The sequence below is a fragment of the Drosophila elegans genome, unplaced genomic scaffold (genome assembly GCF_018152505.1).
Source record: "Drosophila elegans isolate 14027-0461.03 unplaced genomic scaffold, ASM1815250v1 contig_149, whole genome shotgun sequence".
NCBI lineage: Eukaryota > Metazoa > Arthropoda > Insecta > Diptera > Drosophilidae > Drosophila > Drosophila elegans.
The window spans coordinates 8,033,054-8,056,832 of record NW_024545513.1 but is presented as its reverse complement, the minus strand read 5'-3'; the positions used below and the strand labels follow the sequence as shown (position 1 = coordinate 8,056,832).

The 23,779-nt window shown below is 41.4% G+C and overlaps 1 protein-coding gene across 2 annotated transcripts in view; it reads left to right on the top strand.

The window, feature by feature from the left end:
- The window catches only part of LOC108136599 (pneumococcal serine-rich repeat protein), a 34,472-nt gene extending 11,350 nt beyond the window's left edge, over positions 1-23,122 (top strand). For both annotated transcript variants that reach the window (XM_017257917.2, XM_017257915.2), the window contains exons 3-6: positions 14,872-15,005; positions 15,532-16,081; positions 17,102-18,537; positions 19,060-23,122. In XM_017257917.2, the coding sequence (XP_017113406.1) occupies positions 15,002-15,005; positions 15,532-16,081; positions 17,102-18,476 (1,929 nt within the window). In that variant the 5' untranslated portion in view covers positions 14,872-15,001 and the 3' untranslated portion in view covers positions 18,477-18,537; positions 19,060-23,122. The remainder of the gene's footprint in view (positions 1-14,871; positions 15,006-15,531; positions 16,082-17,101; positions 18,538-19,059) is intronic.
- The last annotated feature ends 657 nt before the right edge of the window (positions 23,123-23,779 follow it).

Genomic DNA, 23,779 nt, shown 5'->3' with positions numbered 1-23,779 from the left:
AACACACACACACACACACACACACTCGCAAGTGGCACTTGAAACAAGCCGCCGCTCGTCGTTCATCGTTGGGCACGCCCCCAACCGCCCCTTTTGAAACCGCTTGTTCGGTCTGTCAAATTTATGTTGGCTAAATTGCAATATCAATAAGCTGGAGTGGAGTGAAGGAGGTCGAAGGACGCGGCCGAGAGCTCTGGGCAACGGCATGGAAAATTGCGAGAAAGTTGAACGGCAACGAAATGGAAAGTTTGCCGATCTAAAGGTGGAGAGTTGTGCGCTTAAAGAATCAGGCATCTAATCTTCACAAAAGTGGGCCGTATAAAATGACTTTATAAGCATGCCCGTTATTTGAAATTTTATGGTAACTACTAGACCACAAAAAAAAAAAAAAATGGAAAGGGCAATGAAATGGAATAGATTGCTTTTGCCACCTCATCTGGTAATTGGTACTCAAAACTGTTGGGCAATAATAAGTAATGACTACACATTTGTAAGGTCTTTGAAAAGTGTTATATTAAAGAATTAATTTTTGAATATTCCTCAAATATTTTAGAATGCACTTGATTTTAAAACTTTGTAACTTAAATAGCAACTCTTATGTAAATTCCAACTGTAAACTGGCAATGTAAACGCTTTAAGCTAGACAAATTTGATTGGGCTGGTAGTAAGCCACAATTTGTAACCACAATTTCGAATATTTACTTATCTCTTTGGTATCCTTGAAATACCTGCAGCTTCAAATACGTTTCGGTGAGCTTCTCCGCCTGACTGCCAAGGTGTCTTGCTCCACACTTTTTTGGTTAATCTTCACGGTAAAGCTTGGCATGTGAGCCCTTCTTCATCCGAGCTCCGTTTTTCCTTCCATTGAGAAGTATCGATTGGTTTTGCGCTATTTTCGGTTCGGTTTGGTTCGCCTGGCATACGGAGCGTATGCGTGATATGTGGGCTGAAAGTGGGGTGAGGGTGGAGGAAGTGAAGAGCAAAACAAGTCAGTGCATCTCTTCGACGCTTCTTTGGCTCCGGCACAATCCATTGCCTACTTATCGGTGTTGAAAGTTGATGACTTGAACGAGAGTTTTTCCCTCCGGTGGTGTGTTGCAACTATCTATCAATATTTGAGCACGTGCGGAAAGGGGGTGGAGAGGATGGGGGGGGGGAGTGGGTGTTTTCAATTATGTGCTCTGGTGTCCCAGTGTCCTAGTGTCCTGTCGTCCCAGTGTAATAGTGTCCTGGCTCTCGACAAAGTCACTTGAGAGCGGGCGGCTTCTCTGTTTGCCTCTTGGCGCCCAACAAGTGGCAGCAAAATGTTGCAATCTGTTTCTGGGGGAGGTTGGTGGGTGTCTGACTGGTTGTCCCCGACTGGCTTCCTGCAAAAGGGGTAAGCTTAAACAGATTTACGTAATTATGCCCGGTGAAACAGGGAAATCGACAGAGCGCAAAAAAGCTTAAAAAAACATGATTTCTCGTTTTTCGTCAAATCCTCATTGCAACACAGTCCTTGCACTCCTTACAGTCCTTGTTTTACACAACCAGGCAAACGCATTTGGGTCAAGGACTTGCAGCTGCAGCTGCGTTTTACGCTCGCACCAATGCCAAACATCAAATTGGCATCAAGATCAAGGTCGTTTGGTGCCAGCGGGAGTTGAAAGCTTAACAAGCGGAATTATAACGTATTTCGCTTCAGTCCTGACATCATATCACCACCACCACCACCAGCACCACCACCAGCACCACCACCAGCAGCACCACCAGCAGCACCACCAGCACCCCAGGGCTTGCCAATTTACTTTGAGGGCTTAGACCCGGAGCGGCTTATCTGTCGGCGAGCAGTCATCACCCTTGTGCATACATACATACTCTATATCTGCTGGCCCTCTTTCACATACATAACATAGTACATATATAGATACACCTGCTGCCCAACCAAAACTTCTCTTAATGTTCGTTTAATGGCCAAGCGCGCGGATCTCTTGGCTCGGTTAATTGTGCGATTTTTGGCCAGTTTATGTCCAACGACCAACGCTTTTTAATGTGGCCTAAAGCGGCCAAGCTGGCTGGGCAGCTGCCAGTTTTGCCAGTGTGCTTTTATTGATGCCTTCGGGCCATCGCCAGCATTGGTGGCCACATGTAATGGCCGTGTTTTTGTGGGGTCCTTAAAAGTTATGCGTCTGTGCGGGCAGCCCCTGCTTTCTGAACCCCGCCCCCCCTTCTACGGCCCCATCGCCCCCATTATCCCCATCAGTTTGTCAATTTGTCAGGCTGTCAGTTGGGCTGGTGATTTTCGACGGCCATGCTCTTCAGGAGTTTTGGCCCAAATGCTGATTAGAACTTTAGTTATGCCAACTATTTGCTTGCTTCGTGAGATAGCATTTATATATATTTTGTACAGACTGTAACCACTTTGGCGTGTATAAATTTAGAATGTATAGCTTTAGGGCTATGTTTTGGTAATCTTTTGATAAAAAGCTACATTACATTATCCAGCTTAACATGCTCATTATTCACTTTAATATTTAAGCACTTTAGCATGAATAAATCTTCAAGTTTTATCTTTAAGGCACTGAAAATTATTTTTTCATAATTTCTTGATAAAAAGTTACCTTTGGTTAACACTCGAATCATATATAACTCAGTTTTTAAGTTTATTTTAACAAATGTGAAACAATTATAAGTGCAAATTCATTTCTATTAATGAGGCAAAAAGCCTATTTTATTGACCGACCTTGTACAATTTATTTTCATTTCATAGTATTAACCGGCTTTCCATGCTTTATGTGGCCATAATACCCTCTTTAAGCCATAATGCAGGGCTTTTGAAAATCTTTGCCAGCTGATCTTTGAGCTGCAATTAAAATGCTGGGGTATCCGTTTCGTCGGAAAAGTCTTCAGTGTCTGATTAATTAAAGATTGCGGCCTACTGCTGTTTCCATATTTAAACCTTCAACCCCTCTCTTCAGTTTTCTTCAATTTCCACGAGCTTTCCACCGCTTTTCCTGCCACAAGCAACGAACAGATGCTCAAGTTGCCACGCCAATCAAAGGCTCTGTTATTCAATTGGTTTAATGAAACGTTAATTGTGCGATTTTCGCACGCTTTGTTTACCCGACACCCTCGTTTAAAGAACGCCCATTTACCTCCCATTATTTGCATACGATGTCTAGCTCTAATCGTAATTATTTATCCATAATTGCATTATTAACAATCAATAACTATTTAGCTACTTTATATTGCCCTCTCTCACAATTTCATGTCACTTAATTTCAAATTTCAAAATCACTTAAAACATTTTCGTTTATACAAATGCAGTTAGAGCGGGATAGAGATACTGAAAGAGAAAGAGACAGAGACAGCGAACCGGAAAACCAAACACACATATTCATGTGTGTGTGTGTGTGTCTGAGTGAGTTTTGCTTACATAATAGACACTTAATAAGTTTATTACCATTAACTTAATTTACATTTTATACAAATGCGGCGCGAGTGAAGTGGGCTGGTAAACCATGAGGGGGGTTGAGGGGGATGAAAGGGTAAAGCACAAGTGAGTGTTTCTGTCTGTCTGTATGCGTGTGTGTGTGTGTGTGTGCAAGAGCTTTTGTGGTATTTCCACAGTGCGTTGTTGTGTGCGTTTGGAACTGGTTTTGGCACTCACACATACGAACAGAGAAATTCAAAACGAACTTCACACACCCCCAAAAAGAAAAGGACACAAAAAAAGAAGTACGGGAGAATGTTTAGTCGACCGTGTGTGTTACCCTGCAAAATCTTTGTATCTCTTTTAACAAAATTCCAAATAAAAATAATGTTTTGTCGTTTTAGAAATCTCTATGAAAAATCTATTCCTTAATCTAAGCTTATTTATTGATAAACTTAGCTTTTCCTCTACAAATTCTGAAACATGAAGCCATTATTATTATGTTGCACATTCGAGTTGCTTAAGTATTATTTTAAAAAAAAAAGGGTATTCCAATCGCTGTGATTCCATTACGGATAAATTCAATTTGCGATTACTCCGCCCGCCATTGTCGCAATCGTTGTTGCTGTTCATTGTTGGCTGACTGCTCGCCAAATCTCTTAATGAGTGTGAATTTATGATTACATGCATTCAATGTTACCCCCCCTCTCCCTCACCCTCTCACTCACTACTTTTCCCCTGGGTGCCACGCCCCCCCTTTAGCCTCCAGCTTCTGGACGCCCAGCTTGTGGCATGCAAATTGAGACACTCGCCACTTTTTTGGGGGTGGCTTCTTAACAGAAGGCCGTGGGCTATACATATACATAAACGTATATGTATGTATCTCTCTTTGTGTATGTGTGTGCGTGTGTGTGTGTGTGTGTGTGTGTGCCTGCAAGGACATTCACTTTGCCTCGGCTGCTGGCTTTTCGGCAGCCCCCAAAACGATGATTCTGTCAATTTGAGTAAATCTTTTTAATGGATCGCAAAAATTAATCGTGTGGAATATATTTTTTTTAAACTCTCTGCACGTATTGCCCACTTTCGCCACTCGTGTGTGCATGTATATGCTGCCACTTAAGTTATTTGTCAAGCGGAAATCGATTTTAGTTTTTCAATTTTTGCGCTGACTGGTAAATAATCGAAAAGGAAAAGCGAAAGCGAAAGCGAAAGGAGGAAAAGCTGCCCGAGAGCCATTTTTATTTGTTTTTATTGGGCAGCATAATAAATAAATTAATGTACTTACTATACATGCGTGTGTGTGTGTAAGTGTGTGTGTCGAAGCAATTTACAATTCATTATTTTGCCATTCTCAATTTCAATTTTAGCACACATACAGTACAGTGTCATCATAATGTTACATTTTTGCACCCCCTTTTCCAAGTGGGCGCCACCAGGGGATGGCATCCAAAGGGGGAAAGGGAGGCGTTGGAGGAAGAGGGGAATGGCAGGTTGGGGTTTGCCTCTGGGCAGGCCCAAGGCTCCCAGGCTAATGAAAGCAAGCGAGACGGAAGACGGGGAATGAGTTCAAGTGGAATTTATGTCCACTTGGGGCCAGTGCCGAGCAGGGAGCACTGCAAAAGTAGGGGCACTTTCATAATGTCCGACAATCGTTACACATTTCTGTTTTAATTGCAAAATGCAGGCGCGCAACATTCGCAAAGTATTTTTCGTTCGCATAACTTTTATCACAACAATTTCTGCTTTCCCACAAAACAAAGTAAAAAAATATTACTCCAAAAAAACTGAGCAAATAAAATACATTTAATATAAAGACAATGAGTTATGGGAATTTAACGAATGTATATTTTTGTTAAAATAAACTTGTGTAATGAAAATACGAAACAATTCTTTTGAAAAATTCATTAAATTGTTTCATAATAAATGCCCAGCATGTTCTGGTCTCTTACAAAAAACTACCATTTTTTATACCTTGTTGGTACTTTTATTTTAAATTTAAAATATGTAAATTTAATATATGCCAATTGAAAGTTGAAAACATTAATTGCAAGAAGCTTAACAAACACATTTTTTAATAAAGCAATTTCAGATTCGTAAATAGGAAGAGGAAAAAAAATCCATGTGCCAGTAAACGCAAAATAAACATAAGAAAAATGGTTTTGATTTAAATCCTTACAAATAAGGAAGAAAATTTAATTTTATTTATAAATGAATGGTTCTTTTGGCTGTGCGTTTTGTTTTGGTCAAGCTTTAATAAAAAACCTTAAGACCTTTGATTTTGTGAAAAGTCTAAAAACGCAAGAAAATACTATCCATCCGTACTTCATACACAAATGCATAATAGGTAAATAAATAATAAATTAAAATCTTCAGAAAGACCAAAAATAGGTCGAAGCCTTACCATATATACCAAAATAAAATACTTTTGGAGCAATAGGGTTTAAATCATGCAGTAGCTTCATAATTATTTTTTTTTCTGGCATTACTCTCAGTGTGTTTTTATTTCCACGCCTTCGAACTTATCACTTTGGACATAAAATTAAGTGCTTAAGTTCTGATAAATTAAAGCGATCTTCTGGCTTCTTTCGTTGTCCCATGGGAGAAACTTTGTGCTTTTTTGCCCGGCCCAGCCAACAACTATCGATTGGGCTCCTCTCATTTCTTATTAATGCCGCAAAGAGCCGAAATTCTTTCGCAAAATTAATAACAATAATCGTAAGAGCCGGGCAGCAAGGGCAGCAAATCAAATTGAGTAAACTTGCGGTCTCAGGGGGCTTGGGTTGGTTTGGGTTGGAATGGGGTACAATGGGGTACAATGGGGTACAATGGAAACCACAGAATGTATAGACTTTGCTTTCACTTTGTAGCTGGATTTTATTTTGTATTTTTTCATTTGTTTTTTTTTTTTTAGAATTTTTTTTTGCGTTTCAGCCCCACTCCGTTTGGTTGTTTGCATTCTGCCATAAATCATTAAAAGCACATCAAGAGGGAGTCGGGAGGTGGGTGGATGGGGGCTGGGGGCTGAAGGCCATGGCCATGGCGAAATGGGAGTGGAAGTGGAAGTGGGTGGGATTGGGTGGCAGCGCGAACGGGAGCCTCTCCAAGGACCAAGGACCAAGTCGAGCAATATTCAACAATTTATTTATGTTTACGCACCACAAACAATTGAGAGTATGCTGGAAAACGCTTTCTCCTTGCCACCGCTTTTCTCCACCCACTTCCCCCCACTCCACTTTCTTTTTACCCCACTCAACCTCCTTTGTGGCTGTTTGACTTGGTCAGGGGCAAAATGGTTTAGAGGGATGTCCTCGCTCGGAGACATAGGACATATTCTATTATTATTTATTTGTTTTGCTTACACGGCAAAAGTTTATGCGACACGGGGGTCAATATTATACAAAGGTAAATACATATTTGCCATATTAAATGTTTCCATTTGATGAAGGAGTGCAGGCTTTAATACACATCTATCGTATACACATATATATTTATAGTTTTAGAGTGAAATTTAATTGCATTATTTTTGTGGACGCAAAGGAATTCCATTGGGGCAAAGTTGATGTTTGCTTTTAGAACTGGACCATGCTGTTCTTGCCAAGGTCCACTCTAACAGCCCTTAAATAATACAACAAGTGGAGATTTAATAATGTGATTTTATGTGGCTATTTGCCCAACAATAATTGTATTGATTGCCTGAAGTTTCACTGGAAGTGGAACTTTCAACTTTCATCAAAGACGACGAAACCGATAATCCGCTTTGGCATTAAACGGATTTCCCAGTAAATCTTTAATTAGACAAACAAATCAAATCTGAGAAATGAGAACTGAGAACTGAGAGCTGGAGCAGAGCACCCACATCCGCCATTTTGTCGAGCCGGAAGCCGTGTGGTTCATATTCCGTATTCCGTATCTCGATTCCCAACCCAAATCCGGATCCGGGTGCGTAGCAAGTGATGCCTTTGTAGTTGCAATTATTGCCGCACAATTCTGTTAAATAAACAATTAATTAATGGCAGTGGGAGGGGCAGTGGGAGTGACCGAGCATTATGAATGATAAATCATGCAGGTTTCTCTGCTGATTATTTCCCAATGATTCTATGAATATTTAATCCCCTTTTGTCTCGCCTCCTGGGTAATTGCATTTTATGTTCATTTCTCCATTGCAATCGCGCAGTGCCAGTTAAAAATAAAACAAAAAAATACGTAAAAATATTTAACAAACTTGTGGCCCTTACATAACATAAATGTTTTGTTCTTAGCGTTAATTATTCCCGCTAAATTTGTTTTGCTGCGGTAAACTGTCCCTCTGGCTTTCGAATAATCGGTAATTGTCGATACTCAAAAACAGCATAACATCTGGTTGGCTCTATTATAGGGGCGGCTAATGACAATGCCATCGGTTTGGGCATTAAATTTCGGCTTTGCATAACACAATTATTCCTCTGCTAACAATTTAAAAACAAACAATATCCGAAGCTTTTGCAAGTTTCCGTGTTTATTTGGCTGGAAAAGGTGTCAAACGACTTTCATTCAATATCAATTAATATCAAAAGGAACCTTAATTTCAAATTTTGTAACAAAAAATGATTATTTATTGAACTAAAGATATACATGTTTTTAAAATTTAAAGAACATTTAAGCAAGGTCAGCTTTTTTATATTAAATAAAGTTAAAGAAAAGTTGTTTAAACTGAAAATTTTATTTTTATTTCGACATCCATTATTGTGACCTACGGCCACAGTTGGCAAGTGTGACTTTTGCATAAATGTACTCGGATCTTGACAACTTTCGTTCTGTTACTTGTTAGAAGTTTTCACTGCACTTTCACTGGCGCCCAGTCTTATGCAACATTTTGGCCACCTCCCTGGCCTCTCTTTTGCTACCACCGCAGGCTATCTCGCTCGCTCTTCTCTGGAGCTGTTGTTATGTTGTTGTGCGCAGTGTTATCTAAGCTAATTAGTTTTGCACATTTCGCACCGAGGGGAAAATTGGGAGTTGGAATATAAAAATTGTCAGAGGCGTAGGACGAGCGGGGGGCGGATAATCGTGTGGGTGCGGCTAGAGCATTCCTTTCCAGCTTTGTCATATGGCAGCCTGGGCAAACTCATATCGAAACCAAATACAATTAAATGCGAAATTCTATTCAAACAAAAACTTGATGTCAAATCCAAGTTTATAAGTCCATCAACAGCCAGCCACCCAACCACCCAACCACCCCTCAAAATAGCATTGTGTGCCATTAAACAAAGCCAACTGACGGGGCTGTATGGGATAAGCCAGGTTAAATATTACCTAGATCCTTTGTTCCCGGAGCAGCACTCTGTTTGGCCCGGACAAAGCGGCATGAATGCACAGCTCGAGGATACCTCGAATTGCACTGGATCACTCTCAGGAAAGGAGCTGTTCCGAGTTCCCTGTTCCCAGTTCCCTGTTCCCAGTTCCCTGTTCCCAGTTCCCAGTAACTGTTCCCGGACTATCCAAGCAGCTTAGTTCCAGACTCGTTTGTGGCTTTGTTGGAGGACAGTAAGCAGCTTATACGGCTCCACTTTTTCCTCCCACACTGCCACGCTCCCCGTGCCATCTGTGCCAGCTGCATTTTAATTACCTGACAACATTTAATTAACAGCCCGAAAGATGGGAGCATTTCGAGGTAAGCATTTCGAAGTTGGTAGTACCTTTTGACTGCAATAAGGTCCACTCAAAAAGTTAATTAACGCCCATGGTTAAATATATCTGGCTAAGTTATTAAAGGTCATTAAATACAGTGTTAAGATCTAGTATATATAAAGATGGCAAGTATTTAGAATGTATACTAATTGATGGTTTTGTAAATGTGTATAAATCAAAATTAAATTACCAAGTCTTTGAAGTTCTTTTTTTAATTCCTATTATTTTTGTTAAACCATCGCCAAGCTGATGAGTCGTCAATATACCCAGCTATAGGGTATCTAAATCGAAGGGGACAGACAGAAAGAGAGAATAAAAACCATCGGAGCATTTCGTAGTACTTTTTTCTGTGAAATTAAAATTGTATTTTAGCCATAATCTGTGCAATTCAATGAGCAACATGCGAATTCAATTGAATTCAATTTGATTCAATTGGAAGCAAAGCAAGAGCACACAGAACACAGCCCGAGTACGGAGGTTAGACAGGAGCAGGAGTCGAACAGGAGGAGCAAAAGCTGTCAGGACTCACTCAATGGCCAACGAATTTGTATGGTTCCATAAAAGAGGAGACGGCACTCACACACACACAGACTCACACACACACAGATTCACACACACACAGACTCACACACACACAGACACACACACACACAGATGTAGAGTGGGCGGTAATGGGCAGTGGGCGTAACAGTTTACAGTTTTACAGCTCGATTTTTTCTTGCCATCTATTCAGTTTTATTTTATTTTCTTTTTTTTTTTTTTTTTTTGCAAATTTTCTGGCATTTCCACTTGGTCCACTTCGGTTCGATTCGATTAGGAGTAAACGCTTCACCCCCCCCCAGCTTACACTTTGGATGTGGATCTTGAATCCCTCTTGGTCTGCTGCAAATGCATTTATGTTTTAATTCGCTCAACCAACTTTGTAGGTGAAGGCGTGGGCGTGTGGGCGTGTGGGCGAGTGGGCGGCGTGGGCATGGTCATGGAGGAGGAGGAGGAGGTGGTACCATTGCCGTCATGTGCTGCAATTCAGTTAAGTTTTGATTGCTATTTTCGCTTCGCTTCCTGCCCGGCAGCTCGGTTTTTGCCGCAATCACAATGTTGCCAGCGGCAGCAAATGTGTGACATTTCCCGTTCCGCTTGCCGCGTTAATGTATTATGCAACAACACACACACACACATCCTGAGCAACTTTTCAGTTGTAAATTGCCAAATAACAAAGAAAAAGAAAAAAAAAATGCAAAACTACAAGGCGTTGGGCGATAACAATGTTATCAAAAAAAAAAACAACCTCAACGGGGGGGTGCGGAGCACAAAAAATCAAAACCCAAAAGCGGAAGCTTCATTTTGTAAAGGGAAGGCCATGACCATGACCATGGCTATGACCATGACCATGACCGATTCCAAGTACTTGCCCAAGGCCACATCCATATCCTGGTCGCATTTTCGTTGCATGTCATAAACAAGCCTGTCACGAATCTGCAAAACGGACAGCAAAAGAGGCAGGAAGGATGTGGCAACAACTATAGAGTTTTGAGAACATTTTAAATTGCGCACAGGAAATGGTCACTCGGAATGCCCTAAATGCTTAACGTGCAGACTGACTTCACCAGCTTATGGTCCCTCTGTGGTCAGCATAATTGGTTATTTAAGGGTTTTAAGTCGAAAAGAGTCGAATTAAAGGATTTGCATTTGTGGGTGCACGATTTTTTCCAATTCCCCAACCAAAGTGCCAAAGAACCTTTACGTGCAGCCTTTCCTTTCCTTGCTGACTGAAATCCTCAACGAAGTTAAAGTGCCACCGGTGCCACCACAACGTATTATCGAATGGGGGGAAGAGAGGAACTGAGGGGCTGAGGGGCAGACATGTGTGCACTTCCGTTGCCAGGTGCAACTGCTGCTAACTGCAAGACTACATGTCAAAGTCAGCCAAGAAAGCCGCAAACGTGGTGCTGCTCTGCTGAATCTACATAAGCCTGAACAAGGAGTCCTTTGACTACTTCAGTAGCTCAAGTCCGTCAAGTTGAGCCTGTGAATACCCTTTCGAAATATGTGATCCATTAATTAATTATTTTTATGTACTTTTATGGTTTTAAAGCTGAAATGAAACATTAGTAATCGGAAACTTAAAGCTTGAGAAAGTTTATATACCCCCCGAAAGATGATGATGTTCTGAAAAGCAAAAAAAAAAAACAAGAAAAAAGTAATGCTGGAAGTTGCACGACGCACTGAGAACAAACATTTCTCCTCGAGCATTTGAAACTCAAAGCGAATGTGGCTCTGAATCTGGAAGTTATGGTGATGTGGACATTGAATCCTGAATGCCATATGCGCTTTAATCCCTGACCTTTGACTTTTCAAATGTCCACCTCAGTCGGCGCCTGTTTGTTGGGAAATCTATTATTGTCTCTTCAGGAATGGAAAACATATATAATATTTTTAACATATATACTTAACGTCACTTCAGCGGAAAAACTCAAAGGCAAGTAAAGTGACAGCGATATATACATAAGTAGTAAGCAGCAGGAATTATCTACACTCCGGCGGGGATAAACATGTCCCATGACAATAAAAAGCATTTGGCAGGGCAATCGCAAATGTTAATGCCCATTAATATGCAATGTTGCATTAAGCGAGTGCTGACTATGCTGATGGATATCCATCCCTTTGCCGCTGTGTCAGTGCAAAGTGCTTTGTAAACTTTTTTTGTGCAAGTCCATTAAACAAAGCTAAGCTGAAATTGAGCGTGGCGCCCAACCAGGGACACTGAAGAGGTGGACACAGTCGCTGCGTCAATCTGTCAATCTGTCAATCGGTCGCTGCTCTCGACACGGCATCTCGATCTGGGTTGGCCATGTCCGTCGTCCATTGTCCATCGTCCATCGTCCGTCGTCCGTCTGGTCGGAGCCAAGTCAATCAATCACCCACAAAATTGGGTGGCATGCTGGTGGCTGAGTGGCGTTGAAAATGTGTGGCAACTCAAATCAACTAACCAAATACACACATCACACGAGCGCAAGAGAAATAGAGAAATAGTGTCGCTGGTTGGAGAATCAATTGAAATTCCATTTGATTTGCCCTAAAAATACTGTACTCGTCCGACGAAGTCGAAGTCAAAGTCGAAGAAGAAGTCAAAGTCCTCAGTTTTTGCAGGATGCATGATGCATAATTTGATCAAAGCCGAACCTGTCTTGATTCCACAAAGGAATCAAGTTAATGTGCATGGGAGGAGTACTCACCAGCAACTAGTTGTGGTGCTCACATTCCAGTTCCTGGTATTTCCCATCCCAGGCTATACGTTGGCCACATTTCCAGCACAATTGGCTTGGGCACTGGGCCACAATGCTTAATATAGACCACCGGTGTGACCGCAAAATGGGCGGGGGGTCCTTGCAGGACCAAAAATGTCAAAAAGGACATGCAATAAAGGAGAATTGAAGCAAGCTGACTGCATGGCGCCCAAAATGAACCCGGTTTGATTGTGCTGCATTCGGGGGAGGGGGGTCACGAATAACCAGAGCTGAGCTTAATTGAAAATTCAGAGGATTAAAAGCATTTATAGCACTTAGCACTTTTTTTTCGTATAATGAGTAATGAGCTTCCATTGGTTTTATAATTTGTTTTTTATTTCACTAATTAGTTTGCTCTCTACAAGTTCAAGTAGCTCAATATTTTTCATTTCAGCCACCACTTCAGCCACCTCAGCTGGGGAAAAATAAAAGCGTGAAACGCTTTGCGGAAGTATAATTGGCGGGGGGAATTGGTAAGGGGATGGTCCTGTCAGTGGCATAGACAGGCTAATTAGCTTCCACACAAAGCCGCAACTTTGGTGTTGATTGCCAATTTACAAGCTTAATGAACTTGCGACTGAGAACTCCGAGCTCGGGACTTTGGACTTGCTACTTTGTGCTACCCAAGTTGCAGCGATTGGTGGTCGTGGATGGCCATCCACTATGCAATTGGGCCTGGCCTAATCAAATCAAATTTGCGTTTGTTAAAGGCTAAGCTGCTTGAGATGAACTCGCCTCCGATTGGCATCCAAACACAACAATTACACTACAATATAAAACAGTAAATCAATATTGAAGTTGTCTAAAAGTTGGCACCACATTATCATTAGTCAAAGGCTCTCCCTTCAAAGTTGACATTACTTCTACTGACAACGCAGCTGAGGTTTTGGCTTAAACATCGTCGCCATTAGTCTACGTGTATGCAGTGTTCAAAAATTAAACAGTAAAATGATATAAATGGCTATTAAATCTAAAAATGCATGTTTCATATTTAAATTAAGTTTAAAATCATAATGATATAATGATAAAATATAATGATTCAACATTAAAATATTAAAGCCAATGTGGAAAATCTTTGTTTTTAAATGGACCCAATTTTTTTATATGTTTTTTTTCAACTTATATTCAAATTACATTTTTAGTCACTAAATACAAACAAAATTTAATAGTTCCACATTTAAAATAACCGAAAAACCTAATTGGCCACAAATTAAAGCGAAAGATATTTAAATTCCACGTTTTTTTACCAGTGTAGCCATCAGCGTCCGCCCTGCGAAATACAAACTCCTGTGGCATTTGAGTTATGGCGAAATTTCATTTCAACTTTTGCATAATTTTATGCTTATTATGGCAGGGCCGTCCCTAAAAGGGGTTCGTTGGGGTGTAAGGGGGATTGAGGGGGTTGAGGGGGTTGAGAGCAGTCATCTCCAGCGAAGCGAAAAGTCCCTGGACAGTGGCTTTAATTACTTTGATGCATGATTTTGCTGCCATTTGCAATTTGTAGCCGGGGATAATGAGCAGGAAGAGCGAAACATTGCCCCGGCTTTATTTAACCTGCCACACAGAGAAGGGCACACGGCAAGGATTCGCACATGAGCTGGTCGGTTGGACGTAATACGGAATACCGGAATACCGGAATACCAGAATACCCTTCGGGCTCAGGGGCACATGTGGTGTAACTGAAAATTTGAGTGCGGGACGCGGTAAAGCGCTCGAATTATTCACCCACTATTAAAGACGAAGCTATTTATTTGCTGGGCAAAGTGGTGCCTGGGTTATCTACTTTTTTGGCATATTCGTCCTTGTTATTTAATCCTATTTAAAACATATTATTCTTCAAAGGGTTTAATTGAAGAATAAATACTGATGTAAGTCTTAATCCTATGAAGCTATTAGTTTGGTGGGCAGCATGCTTCCTGGAATATCGTTTTCCTGGACTATTATGAATATTGTTCTTCAAGGAATTTGTCAATTTTTTTTTTGGCACACTCGTCCATGTAATTTAATTTAATTTTTGAAAATATTGCTCTTCAAAGGGTTTAGGAGAAGCATGAATACTGATTTATGGTTTAAGTCTATGGAGTATAATTTTTCAAAGGTTTAAATTGAAGAATAAATACTGGTTTAAAGCTTAAGTCTTTGAAGCTGTTAGTTTTGGGCAGAGTGGTTCCTGGAATATCGTTTTCCTCCTTGTGAATAAAACCTTTTAATAAATATTGTTCTTCCAAGAATTTAATTTAAGAATAAATACTGATTTAAAGCATTAAAGTCTAGGAAGCAAGGTTTTGGTTGAATATATTTTGCTTTTTAAATAATGATTATTAATAACAATTATTTTATGATTATTAAAACCTATTGTTGCTCTTTAAATACTTTAATGGAAGAATAAATATTGACTTAAAGCTTAAGTCAGCATAGCGCAGCATAGTTTCTGTTGAGTATGTTCTTATCAAACAATTATTTCAAGTATCGTTTATTGGACATCTGGTTTGCCCTCGATTGCAGCAACGACACTTCAAAGGACAGCGCACCGAGGCGAGAACACCGGAGGAGGAGTCGAGAGCAGATTGTCCAGACCCCGAAGACAGTCGGTAGCGAATTCCCCGCTGGCGAGCAATTGAGCAATTCTAAAAAAATGGGTAAGTGACAGGCCGAACAGCCATTAATGAACCACTCGAGCGAACCGTACACGGGCATTTTAAACCTGAGTGTCAACACATTTATTTATACCTCTTGGAAGGCAAAACAAAATGTAGTAGTCGGAAACAGTACAAATTATTAATATTATAGTTTACAAAAAACAAACTCTTTAACTTTGAGTTCCCTAAACGTTTTTTGAAAAATATCAGATATTTCTGGGACACCCCTAAATATATTTTTACACATAGAAATAAAATATATACTTATTAAATATCCATTGCATGTCATTTAAGAAGCATTTGATCTTCCTAAAAATTTCATGTCAATTTATATATATGAATAATCTTATGTTTAATTCTGGACCTGTTTTTTCGAACAGAATAATTGAATATAAATCACTGAACTTCATAAGTTTAATTTTTTTCGGTTGTTTGATAAACCCCATATATTTTTAAAAAAGTTTTCCAATGAAAGCTGGGAAATGTATCTTGGGATATGACTTACTGGATCTTCTGTACTTCGCAGATGCGCTACGCTTCCGGGGCTCCCCCTTTGCCCGCTTCACGGGCCAGTCGACCGGACCGGGTCATCCCCGCCCACCGCCACACCCCCAGCAGTCACAGCATCCGCAGCATCCACAGCGGCCACAGCCGATGGGATCGCACGGGATCGGCGCCCCCGAGCCGCTCATTGTGGTGGAGGAGTCCAATCTGCCGGAGGAGCAGGATGACAGCTCCGAGCCGACGGTCTCGAATCGCGGCAGCCTGGACATCGACTCGCCCGTCAATCCGTACCTCCTGTCGCCGTGGCGCGATCCACGCGAGGCCCGCAAGCACTCGCTGCCGTCGCAGCAGGTGACCGATGGGATCACCGCCAGCCAGGTGCGCCGCCTCTCGGAGCGGGGCGGCGAGGGGTCCGGCCCCACGCCCAAGGAGGCCGCCTTCCTGGCCACCCTCTCGCAGGCCCCGGCGCCCACCGGACGCCGCCACTCGGTGGTGACCATCTCCAAGGTGCCCACCACCATATTCGGACGCTCCCGCCGCGAGTCCGTCGCCGCCTATCCCAACAGCAATGGGTGAGTACACTTCAATTTTTTTTGGAAGAATAACCATTATTGTTTTTAAGGAATTGGTATTATTTCCCAAAGAAATAGCCTTCTTTATTATTTAAATTAATCAAAAATTATTTAAAAATCAAGAGACAAAAGTGATCTGAAATATAATCCTAAATGAATTGAATAATTAATTTACAAAATATCGAATCGATATGATAATTACTTCAAGGAATGTTTAAAACCCTTAAAACGTAACAATTCGTTGCTAACGAACACAAAAGAAACAAAATTTGTGTCTGCTTAAAGTTTCTGATAAACAATTCCGAAAGGAACAGCTTAAAATCAAAAATTCTTCTCTTTTTAAATTATTTTATAAATTGTTTAAAAATATTTGAGACAAAAAATGAGGAAAATTATAGTTCTAAATGAATTCAAGAACTAATTTACAAAAAAATGTATTCGCTTAGACAAATACTTCAAGGAATATTTGAAACCCTTAACGATTCGTCACCAACGTATACAAAACAAAAAAAAAAACAAAAAAGAATACATCGTCATAGGAATTTCTATAAAATGGCAATCAGGTCTGAAAGTGATTAATTTTTAACACTTTTTCAATAATATAAATCAGCGAGTCAATTTTTTTTCAAGGAATAAACTTTTAAAAATATTTTTTTTTTTTTTCAAAACTCCAGAAACGCAAAACGCCTTACTCGTTTAAGCTCAGCGTTGTATCTGAATTTAAAAGCGCGTTTTTGTAGATGTTAAATAGAGTTCTTCAACATGTTTTCAATTGTTTACATCTCATGTTGAAGTGATCTAGTTGATTGCCATATCAATTAACTTGTCTGTGCTCCGTGGAACACCTAGACTGATTAGTAAATAATTAGCTTAATGTTTGGTGAAAGCAATGGAGCTGATCAAAGGAGTGCCCTCAGGCAGATGATACCTGGAATTTGATAACGCTCAACCTTTGACCAGTTCCGTGCTATTCCACACTGCTATATAACCCCTCCCCTCCCCTCCCTACGCCAATTTCAGGAGCAGTCGGGTGTTGAATTCGCGGCGCGAGAGCAACACAGGACCCCCGTCGACGGATCCCATCGGGAGCATCCACAATCTGCAGCTGGACATCATGGACGACATCTACTTGCAGTCGCGCAAGGCGCGCTTGAAGCTCTGGACCTCATCCAACGAGAAGGTGTGCGAGGTGCAGACGGTGGACGAGGCGGGCACCGGTCAGCCGGGCAGACGTTTCACCAATCGCCGCTACTCGGAGTGTCCACAGCCGGGCCTGGCCAGCTCCTTTCGCCGCTCCTCCGAGTTGCCTCATCAGCAGCAGCAGCAGCAACAGCAGCAGCAACAGCAGCAGCAGCAGAGCTCGACTCGTGCATCCACGCGTCGCAAGAAATCAGGCAGCGGCATGGGTCTACTTGGTAGTCGCACAGACATTGCCGGCATATTCAGTTCACTGACCAGCTCCGCCATGGACATGCATCGTCCGGAGCCGGAGGGTCGCGATGGTGGTGGCAGCTCCAGTGCCAGTTCCAGTGCCACGGCCACGGCCAGCAGCCCTTTTCTCAGTCAGACTTTTCAGGCGGCCGCTCGTGGCAGAGCCACCAGTGCCACGCCCACACCAACAGCTCAGGGTGGCTTGCAGGTAGCTGGTGGAGGATCAGGAGGTGGCGGGGGAGGAGGAGCCTCCGGAGGAGGAGGAGGAGGATCTGCCGGCCTGCTCGATCCCAATGCCGGGCGATCAACGCGTTCGAATAGCTTCGATGTGTCCCTGCTGAACAATGCCAAGCAGCTGGTGAGCGATGTGCAGGACAATAGCTCGGCCACCCTGTCGGGATGGTTTGCCAAGCGGCACACACCGTTGGCCAGGAAGAAGAGTGTGCGCAGCAAGAGCTCGGCGGTGGCCCTGTCCAAGGATGTGCTGGAGCGGCTGCAGAAGAAGGACCCGCTGGGTGGGGATTCGGGCAAGCCGAAGCTGAAGCCGCGCAGCAAACAGAAGACATGGGCGGAGTCCACCAAGGCCACTGTGGATGCCACCATCTTGGGCACCGCCATCGAGGGTTTCCTGCGCAAGAGTTCCAATGCCAGTATGGCAGGTTCGGGATCGTTGGGCGGCGGCGGCGGCGGCGGCGGTGGCGGTGGCAGTGGTGCCTCCACATCATCGGCTGCCCGTGGTGCCACGCCCAAGGCAAGCGGCAAGGAGGCGGGCAGCGGCAGCGGCAGTCCAGCCCATGGGGCACGGCGCAGTCGAGGCACCGCCGCCGGCAGTACCGCTCAGTCGCAGGCCAGCCGCGCCGTCCGCTCCACGCTCAACTGGTTCGGCAAGGCCGACGAGGACGACTCCAAGGACACGTGCGACGCCTCGCTCTGCGCCACGCTCAAGGACCTGTTCGTCAAATAGGTCGGGGGCCGCAGAGGCAAGTAAAGCAATGGGTCCGATTCCCGGCTAAAGCAGCACAACGGTGAGTGGGCAATAGCAATATGATCGATATATATTTCATTTATTTCATCTTATTAGTTATTATTTATTTCTTATCTGGCCAATAATTATCTTACAGTTTTCCATTAATTATTAAAATATTTTTTTTATTTTTTTTATTGGGTTTTAAATTACCATAAAAAAAGCTTAAAAATATATTATATAAGCAAAAAACTTAACGTCGCATTATTTAACATTTACATATATTTTAATATTGCCCAGAACTTAGTTATAAGACGTCTTGTTTTGTGGGCCTTTGTATACTATTTTATTAACCTAATTATTTAGAATCCTTCGAATAATTTGTTTAATAAAAAAAGGATTGAAAATTAAGTTTTAATTTTAAATATCTGGCAATTCCAAAGCTTTTTATTAAAATAAACCAGACGAATTATCGATCGATTTCAAACAGACCTTAGACATATATTGTTCATTTAATTTTAGGTCAGTAAAATTAATAGCTTACAGCTTACACTTGTATATGTCGTTCTCTGTGACCTTTTAGCCAGCTACTTGCACCTCTGAGATCCAAAAATCCTTATCGAAATTCGACAACTAAAACGAACGAAGTTGAAGGCTTACACAACCCAGTGAACAATAAGCACACCAGCAGCAGCAGCAGCAGCAGAAGCAGTAAATCACCATTGAAATCATCCCATAACATGGAAACAAAAGCCAAGTGGCAGATTAAAAGCATAGCAAAAAGTCTCACTTTCGTACACGAGGAGATGCAAATAATTCATGAAAATCAATAACATAATCACAGCACTTTCATAACCCGCAAACAGTATATAATAATAGACAAGCAAAGGCTTCACAAAACACGTCCGTTAAATCGAACACTTAAAAACATTGCAATGCAAAAGTAACAATTGCACTGACGGTAACTGAATGAGAAATTAGAACTGCGAAGTAAACCGTATACCTAGCATATTGGAACAATAACAGAGCAGAAGCTATCGATACCTGACAGATTCGATACGGATTCGATACATTTGATACTACATACTACTACCCACAGACGCTAACAATAAGAGAGCCGTAAATGAAGGATCAAATGGAGAAATAAGTACTTAACAGCATTATACAGTGACTTACTGTACCTGAGCAAAAAAACAAAAAAAAAAAAACAAGGTAATCCACACAAATGCGAAATAGCGAGAATATGAGAATACGAAACAAGAGCAGCACAAAGCAGTAATCAAAGCACCGGAATCGAATCCGATTAACGGTGAACAATACAAGAGTACAAGAGAGCAACTTTAAACGGTACAAGTAACTTTACGCATAACGGTAATAATGGTAAGTGCGAGAGCGAATGCGAAACGATAAGCGATAAAAACAGTGATCGATAGGCAGATAGTTAAGCGATAACGATAGAGATTAAGGCAACGCTGCAGGGGAGTCAGGAATTCGAATTGGGGAGAAACAGATATCAAGTGGATTCGGTGGAATCGATGGAATCGGTGGAAAATGTGAAATAAGTGAACCTAGGACACAAGACCTCACCCCATCGACCGGACGGGACAGACCTCATATAGCTAAAGATACATACATATACAGATACCGATTAATATATACCACATATAGATATATATTCTCATATATTTGCATACCATTTGTAACCGAGAGCCGAGCAGGTGATGGGATAAGACGGAGAACGGAGAACGGAGGGCAGAGAATATACAAATATTTTTCTACGTGCAGAGCAATTTAAGCGGGTCTCAGCGAATGGGTAAATCCCGACATAAAGATGTAAAAGAGGAGTTGTTTACGCATTGCCGATATGGCAACGCAACTACCAGTGTTTTTTTTTTTTTTTTGGTGCCCACTGCAGTTGGCACATCGTGAAGGAATACACAGACATATGAGGCAACCGTGTGGCAGATGCACAAATCGGTCGTTATACATATATCGAGTAACGATGAGTAACAAACAAACAGTCGGGTGAATCAGGGCGAAAGAGGATGCTCCAACGGTTGCCACAATCATATCACAATAAATACACACACACAATGAAATCAGCACGGCTACGTGCATATAAACGCGTTACAATATACGAATATATATACACACATATATATATACATATATATATCTACGGAGAATAAGAAAATAAATGTCTACTGACTCAAGAGTTTTAATCAATGTCAACCACACAATAAATGTAATTTGTATGTACAATCTGAGCTTACTCGAGGCAAAAATCACCAAATCGCAATTCGCAATTTGCAATTTGCAATTCGCAAATCACAACACAAACATCAAATGCCAAACTAAATCGAGTCGAGCTGAATCGAAAATCGAATATAAATTAATGTTCGCGTTGAATATTTAATGTTAAACGTAAAATAATACGCAAGCGAAAGCAGAAAAGCGGAAAAGCTTAAAAGTAGCTGGGGAAGTTTCCCGGGAAGAAGTTTGAAAATCAATTAACGAAGAAATTCAAATTGGAAATTCGCAATTGCAGAAATTAGCAAACAGGGGACAGGGCGATAGCATAAGAGAGAGGGAGAGAAAAAGGAGTTGAAATGAACAAACAAACAAACAAAAAAAGAAACAAACAATCAGTCAATATTGCAATCAATCAAGTGCGTTTCTATAGGCGGCATTTGGCATTGTCAATTTGTCAATTTGATCAAAGGCAACCAATGGCGTTGACGATGGGCAATATAACTGCCTAGGGCATGGATTTATTGGAATGGACTGCAATGTAGTTCTGAGACTATTCAATATACATACAATAACCAATCGCGTATGTTTAACGATTATCCATCTATCAATAATTGTATCTCAATGTGCCCGAAAAATGTGTTTTAGACTTCGATTTCCATGTGCGTGTGTCTCAAGGAGGTAACCCAAAGTTAACTTTCACTTTCAGTGTGTTATATAGTGCTAATATTGATCTATATCTATACAAGCATATGCATATACAACAATATCTACACATAATAATATATATAGATATATATATATATATACTATATATTAAAACTATTTACAAGTGCGATCCTTCTTGGTCGCAGCTAACTCTAAAGTTGTCCACGTTTTGCTCATCATCCTAACTGTTGTTCTATTGTATAACGTTGCAATTACCGATCTAAATACTATATAACAATAAATGTGTACAAAACGGGGAAGGGGGAAAGTAGGGGATCTGGGATATCTAAATCTATCTAAATGCTACAAATTCCCAGATAGAAGGCCAAACAAAGCAACTCTCAAGTTCTATTTGTCCTATTTTTGATAGTTGTATATATATACCGAATATACAATACATACACACAAATGCTATACGGATGTAATTTTTTTCGATTGATTTAGCATTGAATGTGCAAAGATTTATGACTACCACATGCATATTCGTATTTATATGTGTACCCACAGAGATAATAATGCATCCAAGGAACACACACGCCCCTAGCGGCAATAATCAACGACAAGTTTGGAAACACTGTAGTAGAGTGAAATTCTATTGACAGTACTAGTACTTGTAGAATGCAGAATGCAGAATGCGGATGCCTTGTCGCTGATTATTGCCACGGAGTGTTATTGTCATTGTCATTGTTGTTGACGTTGTTGATGTCGTGCGATTGTAATTACCGTTGTTCAATTGTTGTTAATGTTTATCCACGTGCATGTGCTTCTATGTGTGTGTGTGTGTGTGTGTGTGTGTGTGTGTGTGTGTGTGTGTGTGTATGTATGTGTGTGTGTAAGACCCAAGACTACATACGAACATACTAGCATACGAGCATACGAGCGGTTACCACCGACTACAGTACTTTAGTAGTGTTAACTGGCGCCCAACGTAATACATTTACTCCTATTTATACACACACATCTCTCTTATTGTGTGGTATCCGGGATAATACATAGTAACATAGTGTGTACCTCGATTCGAGCGATCTATGATTTGAATTAATGTATTTCTTTTTCGGGCTTTTAATGGGTCTATATCTATACAGCACCCAAGGGGGAAAAGTGGGGGAAAAGTGGGCAAAACTACGCATAATCTAGTGAGTAAAGAGGCAGGTTGAGTGGTGGAGAATGGCACGTAACAGCTGACATTGCATATATAACTTAGCTATATATCTGTGTAAATAACGGAAGGAATCTTCGGAATACGTTTGTACATAATTATGCGTATGCTAGCAAGGGGATAACGAACGAGAAGTAGTATTTTTTTTAAAGCCAAAATCCAAATGCAACCGAATGTAAAACAATCAATTGATGACACATAATGTAAACGAAACGAAACCAAAAGAAAAGAAATCAAGTTAAAAACAATACAACTAAACTAAAAATGCGAGTGGACGAACGAAAGGGCAACAAGTACTTATATATATATATATATATATATGTATATAGATATATAAATATATGTATGCTCCTTAAAAGGCCAACCTTTCCGGCCAAGCTCCCACCTCCCACCTCCCACTTTCCACCACCCAGCATTCAAGGCGAAAGGAGTTCGAGAGGAGAGAGGAGCGAGGAGCCAAAATCGGAGGGGCTGGAGGATGTGCACCAGGCGAGAGTACTTTACCACACATACAATACCCAATATACAGCTAAAAATATACACCCATATACATCTATATATACATATGGAATATATATATATATATATACGAAAATAAATAGTTTATGTGTACAGATTGCCGCTGATTTAATTTTTGAAGGGGTTTTGTGAGTCTGTCTGCCCTTGATTGATGGCAGTACAAGAGGGGAGGGGCAGCGGGGTATTGGCATCGGTATCGGCATTGGCATCGCGGGAATCTGCCAAGTGAACCAGTGAGAGACCAGACCACCAGACCACCAGACCACCGACTTCTGCCCAGCGGCAGCCAGTCATAAATCAAAGATCCTTTAGACCCCACTCATCTCGCTGCTTCGTCTCGCCCAGCGCCTCGAAGTATGCAACGCAAATCCGGCAGGATGGATGGCCACCAGGTGGGCAAACCAAAGGGCCAAAACACAGGGGCACAGGTGGCACAAGGGGCACAAGGGGACTAAGGGGACCGGCAGGCATTAAATGTTAATGCGCTTTATGCAACGCTTGACTGGCCAAACAGCCAGCGGGGCCCAACATCAGCATCAGCATTTCAGGATTTCAGTATTTCAGGATTTCAGCATTCGCCTCCCCAGCCAAGTGGAGCCGCAACTTCAAGGAACCCTCGAATATGTAAATACCCTACAAATGCTTACAATTTTGCAGCACTTCGACA